We start from the raw sequence: 25,863 nt of genomic DNA on the forward strand, positions 1-25,863 counted from the left end.
CGACGGGCGGCGGTCACCCAGGCCCGTCATCCGGAGGATCTGCGTCGCCCGATTGGCCTCGCTGAGGCTGAACTGCCGCAGAAGAAAGGCCTTGAGGGCCTCGTACTTCTCACCCGCCGGGGGGGGGGGGGGGCGCGGAGGAAAGTTCGGACCCGTCGCGAGGTGGCCTGGTCGAGGGCGCCGATAACATAAAAGTACTTGGTGGCGTCGGCAGTCACGCCCCGCAGGGCGAACTGCGCCTCGGCCTGGTCAAACCAGAAGTCACGGTCGTCGGTCCACAGGGGAGGCAGCATCAACGTCACGGCGTGGAGAGCGGTGCGGTCGGCAGGGTCCACGGGGTGGGGTACGGCAGGGTCCAGAGGCGGCTGACCGGCAGGGCCGGGTAGTGCGGGTTGAGGATCGTTCGGGTCCATCGCGACTTACGAGGAAATGACGAGGATCACCAGCGTAGTGGGTCTGGACGCAGCAGGAATCAAGCAAGACGCCAGGTAAGCATCAACATTAACTTTAATGTAGCATCAGAACATCCACTCTCTTCAGTCTCTCGCACGAAAGTCAACTCTAGCCCCTTTAGGCAAACCCCGTCGCTCCAGACCCCTCCCCAGCCCTGTCCACTCAGTGCCGAGGGGAATGACCCAGGGAGTGGCCTAATCCCCGGGCACCGCCACATAGGATAATTTTTGTGATTGATATTATGTTGGTGCGAGTGTTGTGTATTACAGGTAATCCAGAATCAGAATGGGGGCAGCAATTGGGCTGGGACTCCTGACAACATTAGCCTCAGTAACACAGGCAGGAAAAATCCGATGGTGTGACCCCGAGCAAAGTGGACGGTTCTTCCATCTCTGCAAAGGAGACGTAGTGATGTGTGATGATGGGACGCCGGAAGCTTCCGGATCATGGATCGTCACAAAGCAGAATTATTGCAACGGAATCCTGCGACAGACCACCAGGGAAGTCGAGCTAGGTGATCGCAACAGGTGGGGTCTGCCTTGTTGGTTTCAGGAATATCAGTTTGATTTTGTTTGCAGACGGAACATTAGTGAGGACAGAGAAGATCCCGGGACTCAATACAATAGACTGTGTTTCCAAGAGGCCCTCCAACGCGACCCCCACCTGCAGCCAAAAACTCTCCCGGGGCGAACAAAAATAAAAAGAGAGGTCTCGGACACAAAGGCCGACCAGAACTTGTTTTTACGGACTCATAATTTACTGTACTCTCCTGAATTTGTTGTTTGTTGTCCCTCCACTTCGGTAATAGGTATTTTCACTCCAATCCCAGTTATGGACCCCAGCTACTTTATCCAAGGGTACTATTTACACCCTTCCGTTAAGAACATTACTTTTAAATTTCCCCAAAGTCAGAGCTACCCAGCCACCTGTATAAAGACCTCTGGACCAACCGCTGGATACCCCAATTGTTGGAATGGAACCGGGTATTGGTGTGCCGTGGTAAACATCCAGAACACTGTAAGCTACATTACGACAAAGGAGACATTCCGGTGCAGCCAACACCCTGGCACCGGGGTGACCACTTGCCATAACACCAGCCAATGTGTTAACCTTGAGAGAGGATGGCTGACACTCAGCGGTTGGGGAAATAAGACACACCTGGCGATTAACAACAATACCTTCCCCATTGTACCACGCTTTGGCACAAGAGGTGACTCCATAGAACCATACATGTACCCGATGATATGTCGGTGGATAGCAACTCCCAGTTCCCCTGTAATGATAACTGGAGTAGCACTGGTCCAACTTCAGTCTCTGACGGAGGAACCCCGGGAGTAGTTTATACAAAACCCGGATATTATTTCCTGAATAATGGGATAGGGACCAATTTCCTGGTAATGGGAAAAGAGACCCCTGACAAAGTAGCGGTAGAAATCCTTGCCCCCACAACTATACCCTGCCCAGTACGGTGGAGCTTCAGCTTCTCCACCGTTGGCCAAATAAAAACAACACGAGGAATTTCTAAGGAATTTTGCGCTAACTGGATGGAACCAGCTGCGATCGGTAATAGCAGAGGTCACTCCGTTGGTTGGGGAATATTTAGCACCATAACTCTAAGTGGGACCGCAGGGGCCATGGCATCCAACAATGGAATTTTGTTGTGTGCAGACTCACCATTCTGGGGAATAAGACAGTGGAGGCTATAAATGAAATAAATGAGGGCCTGTCAGACCTACGGCTGTTCTCAATGCAGAACCGATACGCACTGGATTATCTGCTGCCTAGGGAAAGAGGTGCCATTGTAAAATGGAAATGTATTATGGGAATTATGGACCGAAGCGCGAACCTCACGAGAATTGAAGGCGATATACTAAGGGTTTGAAGTGGGGAGATTGTGGATTGGGCGGTTGGTACAATTGGTTTGTTAACATTGCCATTTACCTCGGAGTAATTTTGATATGTTTATTCGTGGGGATGCCATCGTTAAATGTATAATTAGTAAGCTTATGCAGGGCATGAAAGGCATTGGAAACACTCATAAAATGTTGTTACTACGCATGGGCGAAACTGGAGAAGACCTTCCGATGTTAGGAGACGATTACACTGAAAATGATGGTAACCATATAACCATATAACCATATAACAACTACAGCACGGAAACAGGCCCGTTCGGCCCTACCAGTCCACGCCGACCACTCTCTCTGACCTAGTCTAATCTACCTGCTCTCAGACCATAACCCTCCAATCCCCTCTCATCCATATACCAGCCAATTTACTGTTAAATAATAACTACACCACCTATCTTAGTATCATCTGCATATTTACTAATCCAATTTGCCACACCATCATCGAGATCATTAATGTAAATGACAAACAACAGTGGACCCAACACAGATCCTTGGGGTACTCCACTAGACACTGGCCTCCAACCTGACATACAGTTGTCAACCATTACCCTCTCGTATCTCCCATTCAGCCATTGTGGAATCCATCTTGCAACCTCACTATTAATACCCAACAATTTAACCTAATTAATCAACCTACCATGTGGAACCTTGTCAAATGCCTTACTGAAGTCCATATAGACAACATCCACAGCGTTGCCCTCATCAATTTCCCTGGTTCTTGAAAAAATTCAAGAAGAATAGTCAAACATGACCTTCCAGGCACAAATCCATGTTGACTGTTTCTAATCAGGCCTTGTTTATCCATATAATTATATATATATATATTGTCCCTAAGTATCTTTTCCATTAATTTTCCCACCACAGAAGTCAAACTAGCAGGTCTATAATTGCTAGGTTTACTTTTAGAACCTTTTTTAAACAAAGGCACAACATGCGTAATGCGCCAATCTTCCGGCACCATTCCCGTTTCTAATGACGTTTGAAATATTTCCGTCATAGCCCCTGCTATTTCTGCACTAACTTCCCTCAATGTCCTAGGGAATATCCTATCAGGACCTGGAGACTTATCCACTTTGATATTTTTCAAAAGTGTCCGTACCTCCTCTTCTTTAATCCTCATAATTTCCATCACTACTCTACTTGTTTCGCTTACCTCACATAATTCAATATCCTTCTGCTGGGTGAATACCGAAGAAAAGAAATTGTTTAATATCTCCCCCATTTCTTCCGGCTCAGCACATAGCTGTCCACTCTGACTCTATAATGGACCAATTTTATCCCTCGCTATCCTTTTGCTATTGACATATCTGTAGAACCCCTTGGGGTTTACTTTTACATTACTTGCCAAAGCAACCTCATATCTTTTTTTCGCTTTTCTAATTTCCTTCTTAAGATTCCTTTTACATTCTTTATATTCCTCAAGAACCTCATTTATCCTGATAATGTAGCAAGATTCATAAGTATTTTACATTTAGCACAGAAAAGAAAGGAATTGAGCGTAGCAGTTGCTTTAGATGCTGAAAAGGCGTTTGACAGGTTAGAATGGGATTTTTTATTTAAAGTATTAGAGAAGTACGGATTGGGAAATGGTTTCATTAACTGGGTAAAAGCTCTTTATAAACAACCTAAAGCCAAAGTGGTGACAAATGGCAAATTTTCTCAATCATTTAATTTGGAAAGATCTAGTAGACAGGGATGTCCCTTGTCACCGGCTTTATTTGTATTGGCCATCGAACCTCTGGCAGAGCTAATAAGATCAGATTTAGACATTGAATGATTTAAAGTTAATCAGGAAAATCACAAAATTACTTTATTTGAAGATGATGTTTTAATTTGTCTTACTAGACCATTGGAATCCTTAAGAAAATTATATTTCAGACTGGAAGAATATGGGAAAGTATCAGGATACAAAATTAATAAAGATAAAACTGAAATAATGCCTCTTTCTGAAGGTAATTATGATCAATGTAAAAGAGAAAGTCCGTTTAAATGGCAAAAGAAGGCATGAAGTACCTAGGGGTTAAAGTACATAATAAGTTAAATAATCTGTATAAACTAAATTATAAACCACTAATTAAAAAAATTGAGGAGGACTTGAAGAAATGGATGAATCTTCCAATTACATTGCTAGGGAGAGTGAACTGTATTAAAATTAATATTTTTCCGAGGTTACAGTATTTATTCCAAACACTGCCTGTACCTTTACCAATTTTTTTTTTCAAGAATTGAATAAAATTGTGAGAAATTTTCTTTGGAAAGGTAAAATGCCAAGAGTGTCTATGGAAAAATTAACATGGAAATTTGAATTAGGTGGACTGCAATTACCAAATTTTAAAAATTACTATCTGGCAGCACAAATGAGTTTTGTTTCATCCTTTTATCAAGAGGGTGGAAAAACAGCATGGGTTAAAATTGAAATGGATAAAATAAAAGAACTATGCCCAGAAGAATTTATCTATAAATGGGAAGCGAAGCTATTAGTTAAGGATCAAGAGTCACCTTTGCTAAAACATTTAATTAATATATTGTTGAAAACAGTTAAAGCTAATGATAAAATATTTTTTCTAACAGCTAAAACTACATTAGTAAAAAATAGATTACTACCGTTTGCTTGGAATAATCAAATATTACAAGTATGGGAACAGAAGGGTATTAAACATATAGGAGATTGCTACGAAGGATTTTTTTTTGGACATTTTCTCAATTGAGCAACAAATATCAAATTCCAGGGAATAGTATTTTTTTCTATTATCAATTACAATCTTTTTTAAGGTAAACATTAGATAATTCAATGTTTTTATTTCAAATTAAAGGAATTGAATCCCTAATTCAGGGCAAGGGAACTAAAAAAATTATATCTTCAATGTATAAATTGTTACAAAAATCTAGTCCAAAGACAGGAATTCAAAAATCAAGACAAAGATGGGAAACAGATCTGAATATTAGCATTGATGAACCAAGTTGAGAAAGATTATGTTTAGAAAGTATGAAAAATACTATTAATGTGAGATATAGTTTAGTAAAATACAATTTTTTACATCAACTATATTTAACTACGAAAAAATTAAACAATTTAAATCCAAATTTACCTGAAATTTGTTTTAGATGCAACCAGGATGTGGGTACTTTTTTACACTCCACATGGGCATGTCCGAAGGTAACTCCTTTTTGGAAAGACCTAAAAAACCTTTTGGAACAATTGATGAATAAGACCGTACCATTTGATTCAAGGTTGTTTTTATTGGGAGATACTAAAGGAATATTTCCAAGATTAATTTTAGATAAATATCAGAAAAGATTTCTCAAAATAGCAATAGCAATAGCAAAAAAATGTGTGGCGGTCACTTGAAAGATCACAATGAAATAAGAATTGCAAGATGGTATGCAGAAATGCGTAGTTGTATCCCATTAAAAAAAGCTGCTTATAATCTGAGAAATAAATATGATTTCTTTTTGAAACTTTGGAATCCATTCACTTTAAAACTAGGATTAAGAATTGGAAATATTTAATTTCAGGATTGTTTTGAATTTAATAAGAAATTAGCCGGAAGTGTTTCCTTCTTGTCTCCAGGTTTCCTTCTTTCTTCTTTCTTTCTTTCTTTCCTTTTACATTTTTTTATTTTTTAAAAAATCTTTCTGCTTCTCCTTTTTCCTCTTTTTTCTAACTGGGGTGGGGGAGGGGGGTTGTGGGTGGGGAGATAATACAGAACAATACATGTATAATCGAATTTAAAATGTATAATCGAATTTATAATGTAGGTACCATCGCGTACTATGAGTTCATGCATGTATTTGTTTTGTTAAAATTTAAATAAAATTAATTAAAAAGAACCTCATTTACTCCCTGCCGCTTATATTTATTGTATATCTCCCTCTTTTTCCGAACCAAGTGTCCAATTTCCCTGGAAAACCACGGCTCTTTCAAATTATTATTCTTTCCTTTCCACCGAACAGGGACATAAAGACTCTGTACTCTCAAAATTTCACCTTTAAATATCCTCCATTTCTCTATTATATCCTTTTCATAAAATCATTAAATATCACTCCTTTTAAATCCTTTCTCATCTCCTCAAAATTAGCCTTTCTCTAATCCAAAATCTCAACCCTTGGTCCAGATTTGACCTTCTCCATAATTATATTGAAACTAATGGCATTGTGATCACTAGACCCAAAGTGCTCCTCAACACATACCTCCGTCACCTGACCCGTCTCATTTCCCAACAGGAGCTCCAACACTGCCCCTTCTCTGGTAGGTACCTCTACGTATTGCCGCAAAAAACTATCCTGCACACATTTTACAAACTCCAAACCATCCAGCCCTTTAACAGAATGTGATTCCCAGTCTATGTACGGAAAATTGAAATCACCCACAATCACTACTCTGTGCTTACTACTAATATCTGCTATCTCCTTACATATTTGCTCTTCCAATTCTCGTTCCCTATTTGGCGGTCTATAATACACCCCTATAAGTGTTGCTAAACCTTTCTCATTTCTGAGTTCCACCCAAACAGCCTCCCTAATCGAGCCTTCTAGTCTTTCCTGCCAAAGCACTGCTGTGATATCCTCCCTGACAAGCAATGCAATACCCCATCTCTTGCCCCTCCGATTCTATCACATCTGAAACAATAAAATACTGGAATATTTAATTGCCAATCGTAACCTTCCTGCAACCATGTTTCACTGATCGCCACAACATCATACTTCCAGATGTCAATCCAGGCTCTAAGCTCATCCACCTTTCTTACAATGCTCCTAGCATTAAAATATACACATTTAAGGGACCCATCATTTCTTATTCTCAGTTTATTTCTTTTCACTTTTTTCTCTCCTACATATTGGGTCTGAGTGTTTCCCTTTTCTGCCTCCTGCCTCACACACTGCCTATTAGCTCTCTGTGTTTGAGTCCCTCCCCCCAACCGTACTAGTTTAAAGTCTCCGCAATTACCTTAGTAAAGCAAGTGATATGGTGAACGAGCAGGTTGCCAATGAAAATTAGAGGAAGAATACAATTGACTTAATCAACTGGGTATAAGTCAGAGCTATGAAGATCACAGAATGTTCCAGCAGATACAACAATAGGATGTACGGGATTCGTCATAACTGGGGACTGGGAAGTGCTTACGGAGCTTCTAGTTGTGATTGGATGAACATTTTTTCCATGGCTCTCAATTGTGCCCTCTCCATTCTGTTATTTGGAAACTATATAAACATTGACTTGGTATGTATGGGTATGTACGTCCCATCCTGTTCCGGAGACCGTGGGCTCTGTCGGAGCAGGCTTGGAGGAATCATCGCAACGCTGCATTAAAGGTTTGAATTGATGAGCAAGTGTTTGGATCAATTATTAATAAACTAGATTGACATAAATAAGCGGAATCGTCACAAGGATACCCAGATCTCTTTGTACTTCCCCATTTCCTAACTTGACACCATTCAGACAATATTTGCTTTCCTGTTCTTTCCACCAAAGTGGATAGATAACCTCATATTTATCGACATTGAACTGCATCTGCCATGCATCTGCCCACTCACACAACCTGTCCAAGTCACCCTGCATCCTCATAGTATCCTCCTCACGGTTCACACTGCCACCTAGCTTTGTGTCATCCACAAATTTGCTAATGTTTGAACATTAACAATTGAACGAATAACACATAATGCTCCAAATTAAATTTTAAATGCTTGCTTCAAATCTAAGAAAGAGGCCGTTAATAAACTCTGCTATGCGCCCAGTGGGACATATTAGTTCTAGCCGGTGAACACGAAGGATGATTATTACCTGAATGGTGTCAGATTAAGAAGAAGGGGAGGTGCAACGAGACCAAGGCGTCGTTGCATGTCACTCACTGAAAGTAAGCAGACAGGTACAGCAGGCAGCGAAGAAATCTCATGGCATGTTGGCCTTCATAGCGACAGGATTTGAGTACAGGAGCAAGGAGGTAACCGGAGTATTGTGAGCAGTTTTGGTATCCGAATTTGAGGATGCCCATTCTTGCCATTGCGGGAGTGTAGCGTAACCAGGTTCACCAGGTTAATCTCCGGGATGGCGGGACTGACATATGATAAAAGAATGAATCGACTGGGCTTAAATTTACTGGAATTTAGAAGGATGAGAGGGGATCATATAGAAACATGTAAAATTCTTAAGGGATTGGACAGGCTAGATGCAGGGGGGAAATGACTATTTTGGGGAGTCCAGAATCAGGAGTCACAGTTAAGAATAAAGGGAAGGCCATTTAGCATTAAGATGAGAAAAAACTTCTTCACCCAGAGAGTTGTGAATCTGTGGGATTCTCTACCACAGAAGGCATTGGATTCACTGGATGTATTCAAGGGAGAGCTAGATAACGGAGTCAAATGATATGGGCTATGGGGAGAAGCCACGAACAGGTGCTGATTCTGGATGATCAGTCATGAATTGGCTAGTCCTACAACACCTTTCAATGTTTTCTATGTTTTCTAACACAAGGTGAGGCTCTGTTCAATTTGTTGTTTATTTTGTGATGAATGGTTTCAGACCGGTCGACAGGTTGATGTTAATTTAAGCCCACAGACCAGACAACAAGGTTTGTCTGGAGGCAAATGACCAATTCGTCCTTGTGGCCTGTCCACAAGGCAGTTCAGAGAGTGCTGCCACACACACCGACAATATTTGTTCCTATTTATCAAGAAATGCATGAGAACGTGTTTACCTTCATGGTGTGTAAATCTGGTACACGTAAAAACTGAAAGAAACACTTCACTTCAGCAGTTGACAGGCCGATTTCTGAGCTAATCTTGGTCTTGTTCTTGGTTCTTGGTCCTCCAAAATATTCCAAATGGAATTTAAACTGGAGGTGGCGGAGTATGGACTTAAGCATGGAGGGCTTCTTGGAGAAGTGCTGCCTGAAAGGTAGTTGCGTCTAGTTGAGTAACTATAGTAGGGTGAAGACTATTCCATGCTTTAATTGTGCGAGGGAAGAATGAATTGCTATACACATCTGTCTAGATAGCTGGGATCTCAAATTGAATCGAATGCCCCCATCTACTCCTGATGGGTTTGGTGTAGATGTGGTAATCTATGACGAGCTGACCATTTATCATTTTGTAAAAACAGGTAATTGGCGGGTTTTACGTCTGTCTTGGAGAGTGTTCCTCCCCAATGAATTTAGAAGTTCGGTAACACTCGCTTCTCTCTCATAGGATTTTATAACAAAACGAGCTGCCTGTCTTTGGACACTTTCGATGGAAGAAATGTTTTTAATTGTGTATGGGTCCCAAGCTGCTACTGCGTAGTCCAAATGTGGTCTGAAGCAGTCCCGTAGTCCTTGCTTGCCCAACCTCCCCCGACAGCTCCGAAACCAGTGTACGGGCAACAATTGTGAGATATCCTGGGTAAGGGTGTAGATGTATTCAAAGGAATTATATTTATTCAATGTTATCATTGTGGTCAGTGATGGGTACGGATAAGCAGTGACATTGTCAGTGTGGTCAGTGATGGGTATGGATAAGCAGTGACATTATCAATGTGGACAGTGATGGGTATGGATAAACAGTGACATTATCAATGCGGTCAGTGGTGGGTCTGGATCACCAGTAACATTATCGGTGTGGTCAGTAATGGGTCTGGATAAGCAGTGACATTATCAGTGTAGGACAATAACTGCTGATGCTGGTACAAATCTAAGGTATCACAAAATGCTGGAGTAACTCGGCAGGTCAGGCAGCATCTAGGAGAGAGGGAATGGGTGACGTTTCGGGTCGAGACCCTTCTTCAGACTGATGTCAGTGGGGCGGAACAAAGAAAGGATATAGGTGGAGACAGGAAGACGGTGGGAGAACTGGGAAGGGGAGGTGGGGGAGAGGGGGGAAAAAGAGACAGAGGAACAATCTAAAGTTGGAGAAGTCAATGTTCATACGATTGGTCTGCAAGCTGCCCAAGCGAAATATGAGGTGCTGTTCCTCCAATTTCCCGTGGGCCTCACTACGGCAGTGGAGGAGGCCCACGACAGAAAGGCCATACTGCGACTGCGAGTGGGAGGGGGAGTTGAAGTGCTCAGCCACCGGGAGATCATGTTGGTTAAGGCGGACTGAGCAAAGGTTTATTTGACACATTGTTACGACACACAATTTGACACATTACCAGTGTAGTCAGTGATGGGTCTGGATGACCAGTGGCATTATCAGTGTGGTCAGTGATGGGTGTGGATAAACAGTGGCATTATCATTGTGGTCAGTGATGGGTCTGGACAAGCAGTGACATGATCAGTGTAGTCAGTGATGGGTCTGGATAAGCAGTGACATTATCAGTGTGGTCAGTGATGGTTCCGGATTAGCAGCGGCATTATCAGTGTGGTCAGTGATGGGTCTGTATTAGCAGTGGCATGACCTCATTTAATTTCGACCCCCATCTTTTGGATGAAATACACGACTGGATAACAATCGTCTGTTTTGCATTATTTCAGGTGTTTGACTGTAATGGTTTAACGCGGGCTCAGTATCCGTTCTTAATCTGTTGCATCTTGCTGCTCTCCACACGCTAGTAAACACGGTAAAACACATATATATTTGTTTGTTATAGTCATCTCAATAGATGTGTTGAAAATAAGTAAATATCTCTCTCCAGCATGCAATTTAATGAATAAAGATGAAAATTGAAAAGCAGATTCAGATCTGAGAAGGGGGGAGTTGGGTAACTGTGCTGTGCGCTTCGACCAATGGGGAATATTAGTTCCAGCCGGTGAACACAAGTTGAGGCTCTGTTCAATCTGCAGTTTATTTTGTAGTGAACGACACAGACCAGTCGACAGGTCGATGTGAATTCAAATCGTCAGACAGCAAGGGCAGTCTAAAAGCATATCATCAAATCATCTGTCTGGGCTGTCCATGCAGCGGTTCAGAAAGTGCTGCCACACACACAGAGTTGATTCCTGTGCAGGAAGGAACTGCAGATGCTCTTTTAAACAACAGATCGACACGAAATGCTGTCTTGAGCCTGAAGAAAGGTATCGACCCGAAACGTCATCCATTCCTTCTCTCCAGAGATGCTGCCTGACCCGCTGAGTTCCTCCAGCATTTTGTGTCTACCTTCGAGATAGACACGATATGCTGGAGTAACTCGGCGGGCCAGGCAGCATCTCTGAAGATAGAAATTGTTGACGTTTCAGGTCGACACCCTCCTTCAGACTGACACTCAGTTAAGAAGGATCTCGAACTGAAACGTCACCTATAACTTTTTTTAGAGATGCTGCCCAACCGGCTGAAGTACTCTAGCATTTTGTGCCTCTCTTCGACTTAATTGCTGTGCGCATTTGTCAAGTAATTGAAGAGTGCATACTCACGGCGTTAACTGGGAAACGTTGAAACTGAAAGAAGCAGTTCTGAGATCAAAGACAGATATTTTTTTAAAGGGTCGATGTCTGTGACAGGCAATACTTATGTTTTCTGTTTAATCTGCACCTTTGAGAAATGTCGACACCTGTTGATTTCAGTTCGTTGGATTTTCAGACTAGAGCTTATTGGTGACTAAATAACCAAACAGATGACAGGCTGTTTAGAAGCAGTGGGTACATATCAGTGGTGTACCTGGTACACTCGTCAGACGCAGGTTCCTGTGTCACATGGTGAGGGATAGTACGTTTGAGTTGCAAGTTCATCTCCCTCTGAACCTTTCCTCTCCATGTACCTGCTCAAATGCTTTATGTTATTATTTTGAAACACGGCCCTAACCATGCCAACATGATTCTATGCACCTCTGTGAGATCGATCATTCTTTATCCTCCTGCGCTCCAAAGAATACATTCTTGGCTTGTCCAACCTCTCCCAGTAAGTCCGCTCCGAACCTCCGGGGACACACAGTCGTAAATCTTCACTGCACTCGTTACAACTTAGTGGCTGTTTCCCTATGCGTGGTAACGAAAAAACAAACAAACCACTCCAAGAGCCCCGTCGCTAACTTCTTGACCAGCCGAACATAGACTGCCAACGCCTATATTTATTTCCCTGACTGATGAGGGTCGATGCCTCAAATCCTCTGCACCACCCTATTTACCTGTGATGCCTCTTACGTAGATCTATGAACGTTTAATCCATCCGCTCGCCGACACTCCCCACTAAAGGTCAGGAACTGAATTGACTTCCCAAAACAAACACTTCCCACTTCTCTGAAATAAGCCCCATTTGTTATTTCTCTGCCCGATTCCCCAGCTGAAAAAAACCTCCCTATAATTCTTGACAACCATCAACTGGCTGCAAAGAGAAACCTGGTAATTAGGGGCAAGTCATCCTAGCACCTGTGGTGAGAACATTACCGGAGTGGATTCTCGACATAAGCATAGAACACAGATTCAGGAGGAAGCCATTCGGCCCTACGAGCCAGCACCACCATTCATTGTGATCATGGCTGATTGTCCACAATCAGTAACCCGTGTCTGCCTTCTCCCCATATCCCTTGATTCCACTAGCACCGATAGCTCTGTCCGTGTGTATGTGTGCACCATAACTTTTGTGGTTCGCACAGCCAAAACGGTACACCATAGCGCCACAATTTGTGGCCCACATTACTCACCATTATCTTGGGCATATTATGTAACAACTCTTATACAAATTGAAGCTATATTTTTAAAGCTAGAGAGAGTTTAAAGTTTAAAAATTTCATTTCTAACACATTTCTTCCTCACCCCGGACCTTTAACTAATGCGCTCCCCCCGGACCTTTAACTAATGCGCTCCACCGGACCATTAAGGAATGCACCACCCCGGTCCTTTAACTAATGAGCCTCCCCGGACCTTTAACTAATGCGATTCCCCCAGGACCTTTAACTAATGCGCCCCTCCGGACCTTAAACTAATGTGCTCCCCCACCCGACATTTAATTAATGCGCTCCCCCCGGACCTATAACTAATGTGCTCCCCCCCCCCCGACCTTTAACTAATTCGCTCCCTCCCTACACCCCGACCTTTAACTAATGCGCTCCCCCCGGACCTTTAATTAATGCGCTCCCCCCCCGAGCATTAACTAATGCGCTCCCCCCGACCTTGAACAAATGCGCTCCCCCCCCCCCGGACTTTTAAATACTGCGCCCCCCCCGGACCTTTAACTAATGCGCTCTTTCCCCACCCTCGGGAGCACTGCCGCCCGTCCATGCATGCCTCGTGCCTGACATTCCTCAGATCGGGCAGCGCTGGCCGCCGGTAGGTGCAGTCGCCTCTCCCGCTCCGAAAGGGAAGGGTACCCACCCGACTGACGGGAGGGCCGGGCTCAGTCCCTCCGCTTAACTCTATCCTTTCCTCTCCCCTTTCCTCTCCCCTTTCCTCTCCCCTTTCCTCTCCCCTTTCCTCTCCCCTTTCCTCTCCCCTTTCCTCTCCCCTTTCCTCTCCCCTTTCCTCTCCACTTTCCTCTCCCCTTTCCTCTCCCCATTCCTCTCCCCATTCCTCTCCCCTTTCCTCTCCCCTTTCCTCTCCCCTTTTCTCTCCCCTTTCCTCTCCCTTTTCGTCTCCCCCAATCCCGGAGGAGCTTTAAGCGGCGTTGCCGCGCCCGCAGCCAAAAACGCCGTTAAAGAAGCTAACAAACCCGGGGGGCGGCGCCCGCCATAGTGACTGCAGTGGGCAATAGGGGTGGGGGAGAGGTGAGGGGTGGGGGTGACGAGAGCGTCAGGGGGGAGGATGGGGAGGAGGAAGGTGAAGGAGAAGGAGGGGGAGGGAGGAGAGGGAGAGGGGAGGGGGAGGGTGGAGGGGGGATGGAGGGATGGGGATGGACTGTGTGAGGGGGGTATGGGGAGGAGAAGGGGGGTATGGGGGCGGAGGAGGGGGGATGGAGGGTTGAGGGGGGTGTGGTGAGGAGGAGGACGGTGGTCGAATAGGTGAGGTGGGGTGGGGGGAGGCGGAGGGGTATTGGGGAGGAGGAGGAGGGGTTGGGGGAGGAAGGGGTCCAGTAGGTAAGGGGGTGGTGGGGTGGGGATGGAGGAGGAGGGGGTGGGAGGAGGATGGGTGGGTCGAGTGGGTGAGGTGGAGAAGGGGGTAGGGGTAGGTGGAGGAGGGGGGGTCAAGTGGGTGGAGGGGAGGTTGGGGTAGGAGATTAGTGGGGTGGGGGAAGGAGAGAGTGGTGGAGGAGAGGGTGGAGGGGGGGTTGGTGGGGGAAGTGCGGGGGGCAGGTGGGAGGAGGGGAGGGCCAAGTGGGGGTGGGTAAGGGAATGGAGTGGGTCAGTGGGGGGAGGAGGGGGGATAAGGGGGATTGAGTGGGGAGTTGAGGGTGCTATACCAATACAGGGGAGGCTTTGGGGCCAGGGGTCACTCACTCAAACCCTCTCACCTTCCCTTTCCCCCCTCTACAAGGAATAGGCCCAACTTGGTCTAGTATATTATAAATCTAGAGGAGTTGTTGGCCAAGCAACACGATGATGACTTCAATGAAAGAACCAGCAAGGAATCAGAAGGAATGTCTAGAGAAGAGCTAAAGTTTTTGGAAATTAGTAATCACTCAGTAAAGTTGATAGAAGGGCACTTTTGCCTAGACTTATCTTTCAAACAAGAAAGTGTTAATCTGCCGATTAACCGCTGCATTGCAGAACAACGCCTTCAGAATCTGAAACGCGTTTGGCAAAAATACAAAATTTCATGAAGAATATACACCTTTCCTCATGGAGATGATTAATAATGGTTATGCTGAAAGGGTACCAGAAGACCAGCTGAATCGATGTGATGGAGAGCTTTGGTACATCCCACACCATGGGGGTATCATTCAAAGAAAGGAACTTTAAGAGTGATCTTCGACGGTGCTGCGGTTTTCAAGGGTAAATCACTTAACTGTCACCTGCTGCAGGGTCAAGACCGAACGAACTCAATCATCAGAGTTCTTATCAGATTCAGATGAGAGCCGATGGCTTTGATGGCGGATATCAAGGCAATGTTTCATCAGATCAAGGTGTGGTGAAAAGCATGCACCACAAGATCTCGTTGAATACCGGAGCAGTGTCATCACCAAGTTGTACAAACATCGCATTGAGGAAAACCGCCGAGGACAATGAAGCTCACTTTCCAGAAGAAGTGACAAACACAGTAAAGAGCAATTTCTCTGTGGACGATTGTTTAAAATCCATGTCGTTGGAACAGGAAGCAATCCAAATGGTACAACATCTGACATCCCTCTGCAACAAGGGAGGATTCATGCTACCGAAATGGATCAGCAACGACTGTATTGGAAATCATTCTACTAGATAACAGAGCCAAGGAGACCCGGGAGTTGGATTTGGACAAAGACAATCTGCCCATGGAGAGAGCGCTGTGATTGCACTGGTGCGTTGAAACATATGTTCAAGTTCAGAATTTCGATTCAGGAACGACCATGCACAAGACGGGGTATCCTGTCTGTGATTGGTTCTGTTTACGACCCTTTGGGATTTCTTGCACCATTTACACTACCAGCCAAGGAAATTTTACAAGATCTCTGCAAGAAGAAATTTGAATGTCAAGTCAAGTCAAGTCAAGTCAATTTATTTGTATAGCACATTTAAAAACAACCCACGTTGACCAAAGTGCTGCACATCTGACTAGGAAAAAAAGAAACATACAGTGGCAGGCAGCCAAACACAACGGCGCGGCCATCTTGAACAAAATGTTAATTCAATCACCCACAGTCCAACAATAAAAGCACTAAACAGGCACCCAAATTACCCAACCCCAAAAACCCCCCAAAACACAGTCCAACAATAGAAGCATTAAATAGGCATTCAAATCACACACCCCAAAACCCCCAAAAACACAGTCCAACAATAAAAGCATCAAACAGGCACTCAAACCACCCAACCCCAAAAACACACAAAAAAGAAACATCCATCAAAGAAACATCCATCACAGTGAGTCTCCTCCAGTCCTCTCTCTCCTCACTGTGATGGAAGGCCACAATGTCTTTCCCTTCTCCTGCTGTCCTCGCCCGCGGTCAGGTTGTTGTGGTTGCAGGCCGCACCGGACGGTCCACAGCGGGCCAATGTGATGAGAGTACAACGCAAATCTTCTCTCAGCGATGGATAGAGTGGTTAGTAGATCTCGACAACATCTAGGAGTTCAGAGTGGACCGGTGAATGAAGCCTACAAACTTTGGTCGAATCAAATTTGCAAAGCTGCATCATTTTTCTGACGCAAGTGAAAATGGTTACGATACTGTTTCGTATCTGAGACTAGAAACTGATAACAATGAAGTACATGCTGCATTCTTAATGGGAAAGTCCAGAGTGGCACCATTGAAGCAAATGACGAGTCCCAGAATGGAGTTTGCAGCCGCAGTCTTAGCTGTCAGAATTGACACTTTGCTGCAAAAAGAACTACAGCTTAAGCTGGAGGAATCTACCTTCTGGACTGATGGCATGACAGTGCTTAAGTACATCAACAATTAAAACAAACGCTTCCTAACATTTGTAGCAAACAGGATCTCTTTTTTAAGGGATGCTACTAATGTATCACAGTGGAAGTATGTTAATACCAAGGAAAATCCTGCAGATGAAACCTCTAGAGGATTAACAGCAAACCGATTCTGGAGCAGTAAGGAGCAGTAAGCGATGGATCAATGGGCCAGAATTCTTCTGTAAACCAGACCGAGAATTGCCAAGGTGTAACCTAGAAACTGAAATCTCTGCTAATGACCCTGTGATCAAGCAAGATATCTCAGTGAACGCCGTTATCAAGGATCCACTGGATTCAACAAACTATTTAATTACCCATTTCTCATCATGGAATAAGTTGAAGGTTGTGGTAGCTTGGTTTTTTAAAGCAAAGCCAATGCTTTTGCAGTGGACTCGTAAGAGAAAGGAATCTCGGGATGCTACGAGCAGCTTTGACACGGATCCTGACAAGCTGAAAGAAAAGGTTGACAAAGAGATGCAAGTCTTTAAGGCATCATACCGGGGACCGAGCTTATGACCTGATGATCTTTTTAAGGCAGAAAATGCAGTTATCTCTTTCTGTCAAAGACAAGGATACAAGGAAGAGCTATCAACATTACAAGCTTGTGAGCATGGTGTTAAAAGAAGTAATCATTCATACAGGCTTGATCCGATACTGGATAAAGGAATTCTGAGAGTAGCTAGTCGCCTGAATGAACTAGCGATGCCTGAAGAGGCTAAGCATCCTATTATTCCCTCGAAGAACATTCATATTTCAACATTGCTGTTACGGCATATTTATGAACAGATCGGACATGCAGGAAGAAATCACATGCTGTCGCAACTTCGTAAACTTTTATAGCTCCTTTTAATATCTATTGGTAATTGCTTCGTTGTATACGGAGAACAATTAGGGGCCGATGTGTAGGAGCCATTTACGCTTAAATTAAAATTAGTTACTATCATTATATTATGGCTTTATTTAATATTTCTAGTTTCTGTTCTTTTTTTTTGCATGCTTGTGGGTGTGATTTGATACGTAATGGGGAATGCCTACATCTGAGGAGGCTAGCGGAGCCACACAGATTGGGGGTCAGTTCAGTCTCGGAGGATGGAGAGAATACAGTTTTTAACCATACGACTACACTACCACAACCACGATCACATGCCTACACGATCTCGACTGTATTGTTTGTAGAAGAAACAGTTGATAAGAACGAAAAGTTATCAATTACTCTTTTGATTTGTGTTACTTTAATAAAGACCAATTAGTCAAGAAACAGCGTTTGGAAGATTTGCTTTTGTTATCTCAGAGTGCGGTGTGTGCATCAGCTTTTCCTCCACTCCATCCCGAGCAGTAATGGCTATCGAAGTTGGACTTTGAGACGGTATAGAAACTGCCATTACATAAAATATAATAAAATACACATTGCCCCGCTTAGCTACTCAAGTGTTTTGTGTTTATCTTTGGTATAAACCAGCAAATGCAGATGCTTGTTATTGTCTTCGAAAGTAATATTTTATCAGGGTCGACCCTCAGGGTCGATATTCAGTGGAACTGTGATTAATGGAAGGAAGGCAGTGTGTGAGGAGCACGTCTGGACCGGGGACTGTTGGACCAGATGCGGTTATCAAGGCGGGGAAGCAGCATTATATCGCCATCACTATTCGTGGTCAAAAATGTCAGGAAGAAATGTCGAATGGAAATTCAAACGAATATTTCAGTATCTGTCATGCAATATCAGGGACGCCGTGGCGTGAATGATGATTTATTGGGGGGGGGGGGAATACGATAGCTGGTGGTAGATGGGATCACTGGTGATATTCATCGAAATCAGACCAAAATTAAATGAAATAACCCAGTGTCATGGACCATCCATTCATTGGAAAGAGTGAATTCCTATTTTCAGTGAAACATACACAAAGTGCTGGTGTGACAGAGGGTCAGGCAGCATTCTTGGAGAACGTGTATCGGTGACGTTTCGGATAATGACCGTTATTCAGACTCCATTTTCAGCGACACGCTGGGGGAAGGAGAATGAGGGGGGAGGAGAGGGAGAGTGGAGGGTGCGGAGGGGGGGTGGAGGTTGTGGGGAAGGACTGGGTGAGGGGGGTATGGGGAGGAGCAGGGGGTATGGGGGGAGGAGGAGGGCGGATGGAGGGGTGAGAGGGTGGGGTGAGGACGAGGACGGGTTCGAATAGATGAGGGGGTGGTGGAGGTGGGGGTTGGAGCAGGAAAGGGGGTGGGAATAGGATGGGGGTCGAGTGCGTGAGGGGGAGATGGGGGTGGGGGTAGGAGGAGGAGTGGGGGAGGGCAAGTGGGTGGAGGGGAGTGTGGGGGTAGGAGGTTAGTGGGGTGGGGGAAGGAGAGAGTGGTGAGGAGGGGGAGGGGTGGGGGGAGATGTGGGTGGGGGAGGTTGGGAGTGGGGGTAGGGGTGAGGGGGTCGGGGAGAGTGGGAGTGGAGTAGGAGGGATGAGGGATTCAAGCGTAAATCACTAAAATGTCACCTGCTGCAGGATCCAGACCGAACGAACTCAATCATCGGAGTTCTTATCGGATTCAGATAAGAGCCGGTGGCTTTTTTTTTTGGTTTTGTTTTTTTGGTATTTTTTTTACAATAGGTGCAGGAGTAGGCCATTCAGCCCTTCGAGCCAGCACCGCCATTCAATGCGATCAAGGCTGATCACTCTCAATCAGTACCCCGTTCCTGCCTTCTCCCCATACCCCCTCACTCCGCTATCCTTAAGAGCTCTATCCAGCTCTCTCTTGAAAGCATCCAACGAACTGGCCTCCTCTGCCTTCTGAGGCAGAGAATTCCACACCTTCACCACTCTCTGACTGAAAAAGTTCTTCCTCATCTCCGTTCTAAATGGCCTACCCCTTATTCTTAAACTGTGGCCCCTTGTTCTGGACTCCCCCAACATTGGGAACATGTTTCCTGCCTCTAATGTGTCTAATCCCCTAATTATCTTATATGTTTCAATAAGATCCCCCCTCATCCTTCTAAATTCCAGTGTATACAAGCCCAATCGCTCCAGCCTTTCAACATACGACAGTCCCGCCATTCCGGGAATGAACCTAGTGAACCTACGCTGCACGCCCTCCATAGCAAGAATATCCTTCGTCAAATTTGGAGACCAAAACTGCACACAGTACTCCAGGTGCGGTCTTACCAGGGCTTTGATGGCGGCGGATATCAAGGCAATGTTTCATCAGGTCAAGGTATCGAAAAAGCATGTCGACTCCTTTCGATTCCTTTCGTGGCCGGATGGTGATGCACCACAAGATCTCGTTGAATACCGGAGCAGTGTAATCAACAAGTTGTACAAACTTCGCATTGAGGAAAACCGCCGAGGACAATGAAGCTCACTTTCCAGAAGAAGTGACAAACACAGTAAAGGGCAATTTCTATGTGGAAGATTGTTTAAAATCCATGTCGACGGAACAGGTAGCGATCCAAATGGTAAAACATCTGACTTCCCTCTGCAACAAGGGAGGATTCATGCCATAGAAATGGACCAGCAACAGCCGTGCTGTATTGGAAACCATTCCACTAGATAACAGAGCCAAGGAGACCCGGGAGTTTGATTTGGACAAAGACAATCTGCCTATGGAGAGAGTACTGCGATTGCACTGGTGCGTTGAAACAGATGTGTTCAAGGGTAGAATTTCGATTCAGTAACGACCATGTACAAGACGGAGATTCCTGTCCGTGGTTGGTTCTCTTTACGACCCTTTGGGTTTATTTGCACTACCAGCCAAGTAATTTTTACAAGATGTCTGCAAGAAGAAATTTGAATGGGATGAGAGTACAATGCAAATCTTCTCTCAGCGATGGACAGAGTGGTTAGTAGATCTCGACAAGATCTCGGAGTTCAGAGTGGACCGGTGTATGAAGCCTACAAACTTTGGTCGAATCAAATTTGCACAGCTGCATCACTTTTCTGACGCAAGTGAAAATGGTTCTGGTACTGTTTCATACCTGAGACTGGAAACTGATAACAATGAAGTACATGCTGCATTGTTAATGGGAAAGGCCAGAGTGGCAACATTGAAGCAAATGACGATTCCCAGAATGGAGCTTGCAGCCGCAGTCTTAGCTGTCAGAATTGACATATTACTGCAAACAGCACTGCAGCTTTAGCGGGAGGCATCTATCTTCTGGACTGATTGCATGACAGTACTTAAGTACATCAACAATGAAAACAAACTCTTCCTAACATTTGTAGCAAACAGGATCTCTTTTGTAAGGGATGCTACTAATGTATCACAGTGGAAGTATGTTAACACCAAGGAAAATCCTGCGGATGAAACCTCTGGAGGATTAACAGCAAGCCGATTCTGGAGCAGTAGGAGATGGATCAATGGGCCAGAATACTTCTGTAAACCAGACCGAGAATGGCCAAGGTGTAACCTAGAAACTGAAATCTCTGCTAATGATCCTGTGATCAAGCAAGATATATCAGTGAACGCCGTTATCAAGGATCCACTGGAATCAACAAACTATTTAATTACCCATTTTTCTTCATGGAATAAGTTGAAGACTGTGGTAGCTTGGTTTCTTAAAGTAAAGACAATGCTTTTGCAGTGGACTCGTAAGAGAAAGGAAACTCGGGATGCTATGAACAGCTTTGAAACGGATCCTGACAAGCTGAAAGAAAAGGTTGACAAAGAGATGCAAGTCTTTAAGGAATCATACAGGGGACCGTGCTTATGGCCTGATGATCATTTTAAGGCAGAAAATGCAGTTATCTCTTTCTGTTAAAGACAAGGATACAAGGAAGAGCTATCAACATTACAATCTGGTGTGCATGGTGTTAATGGAAGTATTCATTTATATAGGCTTGATCCGATACTGGATAAAGGACTTCTGAGACTAGCTGGTCGCCTGAAGAGGATAAGCACCCTATTATTCTCTCGAAGACCTTTCATATTTCAACATTGCTGTTACGACATTTTCATGAACAGATCGGACATGGAGGAAGAAATCACATGCTGTCGCAAATTCGTAAGCTTTTATAGCTCCTTTTAATATCTATTGGTAATTGCTTCGTTGTATACAGAGAACAATTAGGGGCCGATGTGTAGGAGACATTTACGCTTAAATTAGTTACTATCATTATATTATGGCTTTGTTTAATATTTCTCGTTTCTGTTTTTTTTTTGCATGCTTGTGGGTGTGATTTGATACGTAATGGGGAGTGCCTATATCTGAGGAGGCTAACGTAGCCACAGAGATTGGGGGTCAGTTTAGTCTCGGAGGATGGAGAGAATACTGTTTTTAACCACACGACCACTACCACAACCACGACCACGCGACTAAACGATCTCGACTGTATTGTTTGCAGAAGAAACAGTTGATAAGAACCAAAAGTTATGAATTACTCTTTTGATTTGTGCTACTTTATTAAAGACCAATTATTCAAGAAACAGCGTTTGGAAGATTTGTTTTTGTTATCTCAGAGTGCGGTGTGTGCATCAGCTATACCTCCGCTCCATCCCGAGCTATAATGGCTATCGAAGTTGGACTTTGAGACGGTATAGAAACTGCCATTACATAACATATAATAAAATATACATTCCCAGCTTAGCTACTCCAGTGTTTTGTGTTTATCTTTGGTATAAACCAGCAATTGCGGATGCTTGTTATTGTGTTCGAAAGTAATATTTTATCAGGGTGGACCCTCAGGGTCGATATTCAGTGGAACTGGGATTAATGGAAGGAAGGGAGTGTGTGAGAAGCACGCCTGGACCGGGGACTGTTGGACCAGATGCGGTTATCAAGGCGCGGAAGCAGCATCGCTATTCGTGGTCAAAAATGTAAGGTAGAAATGTCGAATGGAAATTCAAACGAATATTTCAGTATTTGTCTTGCAATATCAGGGACGTCGTGGCGCGAATAATGATTTATTTTTGGGGGAAAAATACGATAGCTGGAGTGGTGGATGGGATCACTGGTGATATTCATCGAAATCACACCAACATTAAATGAAATAACCCAGTGTCATGGACCATCCATTCATTGGAAATCGTGAATTCCTATTTTCAGTGAAACATACCCAAAGTGCTGGTGTAACAGAGGGTCAGGCGGCATTCATGGAGAACGTGTATCGGTGACGTTTCGGATAATGACCGTTATCCAGACTCCTTTTTCAGCGACTCGCTTTGTTTTTTTTTAGTCGATCGTTAAGTTGTTTGCTGTAATCTCCCATGGTGCAGTCAATGGTTGTGACGCAAGGTGTTTGTTTCGTGAGCGTCACTAATGACGATTAGCAGGTATGAGTTCATGTCGCTGGAGACCCATCGCTCTGTATATCTCGGTGCGCACCAGAAGGCAGAGCCACGGAGCCGCGGCGATGACGGACTGACGGAGCCACAGGAGTTAATTGTGTCTGACAGCCATGGGATATCCATTGATCTATCGAATTGAAGATATATATAACCCTACTATAGCTACTATCGCTGTTTTCGGTAATTTGTTTTGTGTTTGATTTTCATGTACGTGCTCATGCTGTGAGTTATTCCGTGAAGTACTCCGGCGCTGCCGACGTTAAACAAACATTTGTTTCCTGTTTCAATAATTAACTTGTTTAACTTGGTCAGATATCCATTTTCCTTCTGTAATTGCCGCAGTGTGCACGCCATACCCGTTGTTTATCCTGGCCTGTGTCACTCTCTGTACATCCTCGCCACCGCGCCACAGTCACTACTACCGATGTCGCACAGTTCCGGAGACGTAGGTTCAATCTCTACCTCCCGGGCCACACGTGCAATGTTTCATCGTTCGTCCTCCGACTCCGCGCAAGCTGCGCTCGTCTTTCCTCCCACATGCAATCGACCTGCCTAATAATGTCACTACTATCACTACTGTTTATGGCATTTAAGGCAGCTGGATACTACAATGTGGAGGGCAGTTGATAAGAATGTGGGCGGAATTAAAAGCTGTGACCGTAATGTCCATTGGTGTTTGATGAGTTACGTGGACACCGCGATGCAAACGATGAAGTGTCTGACCTGTCGGGTCATTTGGTCAACGCATCCAAGTTTGAAAATCTTCTAATCGGACAACGTTCCTCAGATACATTTGTGCAGGTCTTGTGACAGTAATGTATCTTCTCTCCTTCACAGTGAACCTATTGGCGATAGTGATACTCTGTCGAGGTAAATGCGGTCTCTCCAAATGCATCACACGCTACCTGGTGGCTATGGCAGCGTCTGATCTCCTGGTCGGCATCACTGATCCGTTTCTACGTAAGACTATTCTAATTTACTTCCCCTATTCTTTTCTGAACATTACTCCAGTGTGCATGACTGTCACATTCCTGCTCTTTGCAACCACCGCGGTCTCTGTCTGGCTGACGGCAGCCTTCACCTTCGATCGGTTTGTGGCCATTTGTTGTGAGAAGCTGAAAATAAAATATTGTACCGAGAGAACGGCGGCTGTGGTTATCGGGGCAGTGATAGTGCTGGGCTGTTTGGAGAAAATCCCCTGGTGTTTTACGGTGGAGCCTGGCTTCGAATTTGATAATCTTCCCTGGATGTGCTTCCCTAAACCCACCTTCTATACGTCGTCTGCATGGGCCGCATATGATGTCACACACCGCGTTCTCACCCCTTGTCTCCCGTTCTTTCTGATTCTTTTGCTCAATGTGCTGACGGTCAGGCGGATTTTAGCGGCCAGCAGCGTCCGCAGGGGTCTCCGGGGCCGCAGCAACGGAGAGAATGACAAGGACCCAGAGATGGAAAACCGCAGGAAAGCCATTGTTTTACTCTTTAGTGTCACGGGCACTTTCATATTGCTGTGGGCAACACAAGCTGGCTTTTACATCTTTACGGGTATTGCGAAGATCGGATATGACGGCTCCCCCACTGGTTATTACTATATCACAGATGTCACGGCGACGTTTTTACAGCTTCTCAGTACCTGTACCAACACGTGTATATACGTGGTGACCCAGAGTAAATTCAGACAGGAGCTGATGAACGCGGTGAAATTCCCACTGAGGGTAATTCGTGCACTTGTTCGCTCATAAGGACATGCTACACACACAAACAAAAGCAACCTTTTTGACCATCAATGCACGCCGACAATCTATCACCTATTTTCACTTATTTCAGTTTGTTAATCGTTCTCCGTTAAACTGCCCAAATTTTTAAAACGCAAAACTTACACGCTGAGGACAAGTTACGGAATACCTGCGGAATTCAGAGTCAGACAGCACGGAATCTGGCCCTGGGGCTCAGCTCTTCCAAGCTCCATCGACGTGAGTCACATTTGCCTGCAATTGCCCATCATTCATCATAATCATTCGTATTCATGCACCCTGTCCACGTGTATTTTAAAGTGTGGAAAAATAACCTGCAGATGCTGTTTTAAATCGAAGGGAGACACAAAATGCTGTAACTCAGCGGCTCAGGCAGCATCTATGGAGTGAAGGAATGGGTGTCATCACCAAATTGATGCAGATGTTCATTTACCCTTTCTCATGAACTTGAGTTTGATATGATTGCATTTATGTATTCTTTAACTGTTTTGTTTCAATAACATTTAAAAAACCAAAGCCTTTTGGTTTAGCGCGGCACACGCAAAAACCCCCATAAATCTGCATTCTGCCTTATGGTTTGTTTATTTTGCACTGACCGGTGCATTTGTACATAGAATATGGAAATGCACAGCGCAGGAAAAGGCATTTCGGCCCATAATTTCTAGGCCGAACATGATGTCGAGAGAAATTTATGTAATCTGCTTACGCGTGATCCAAATCCCGCAAGTCTTTGTTTGTCCACGTGCCGATACAAATGCCTCATAAAAGCCATGATACCACCAACCTCCCCCACCGTCTACACTAGAAGAGCGTTTCAGGCAACCGACACTCTCTAGTTAAATAAAACACGTGACCCCGACAGCTCAATTGAACTTTAGTTTTTTTCTTAAAGCTGTGCCTTCTAGTCTTTGCATGTTCACCAATTTTGCTGACGCGGTACTGCCACTCTCCGGCTTGGGACCCTGGACCCGGCGTAATCCACACCCCTGTGCCAGGGCGCCGTCATTGTTTAGTCCAGGTTGTTTGATCCACACTCCGATATCTGTATCCACGCCCCATCCCGGGACCCAGAACACTGGGCTCCAGGACCATATGTAATCA

At 44.6% G+C, this 25,863-nt stretch overlaps 1 protein-coding gene across 1 annotated transcript; it reads left to right on the plus strand.

Moving 5' to 3' along the window:
* The first annotated feature begins 429 nt into the window (after positions 1–429).
* On the plus strand, positions 430–24,750 carry LOC144611215 (putative G-protein coupled receptor 139). The gene is made up of 6 exons (XM_078430264.1): positions 430–488; positions 2,122–2,246; positions 15,162–15,263; positions 16,878–17,002; positions 22,407–22,537; positions 23,796–24,750. The coding sequence occupies exons 1-6, from the start codon at positions 430–432 to the stop codon at positions 24,748–24,750; spliced, it is 1,497 nt and encodes a 498-aa protein (XP_078286390.1).
* The last annotated feature ends 1,113 nt before the right edge of the window (positions 24,751–25,863 follow it).

This window comes from Rhinoraja longicauda, chromosome 39, assembly GCF_053455715.1.
Source record: "Rhinoraja longicauda isolate Sanriku21f chromosome 39, sRhiLon1.1, whole genome shotgun sequence".
In the NCBI taxonomy this organism is placed as follows: domain Eukaryota; kingdom Metazoa; phylum Chordata; class Chondrichthyes; order Rajiformes; family Arhynchobatidae; genus Rhinoraja; species Rhinoraja longicauda.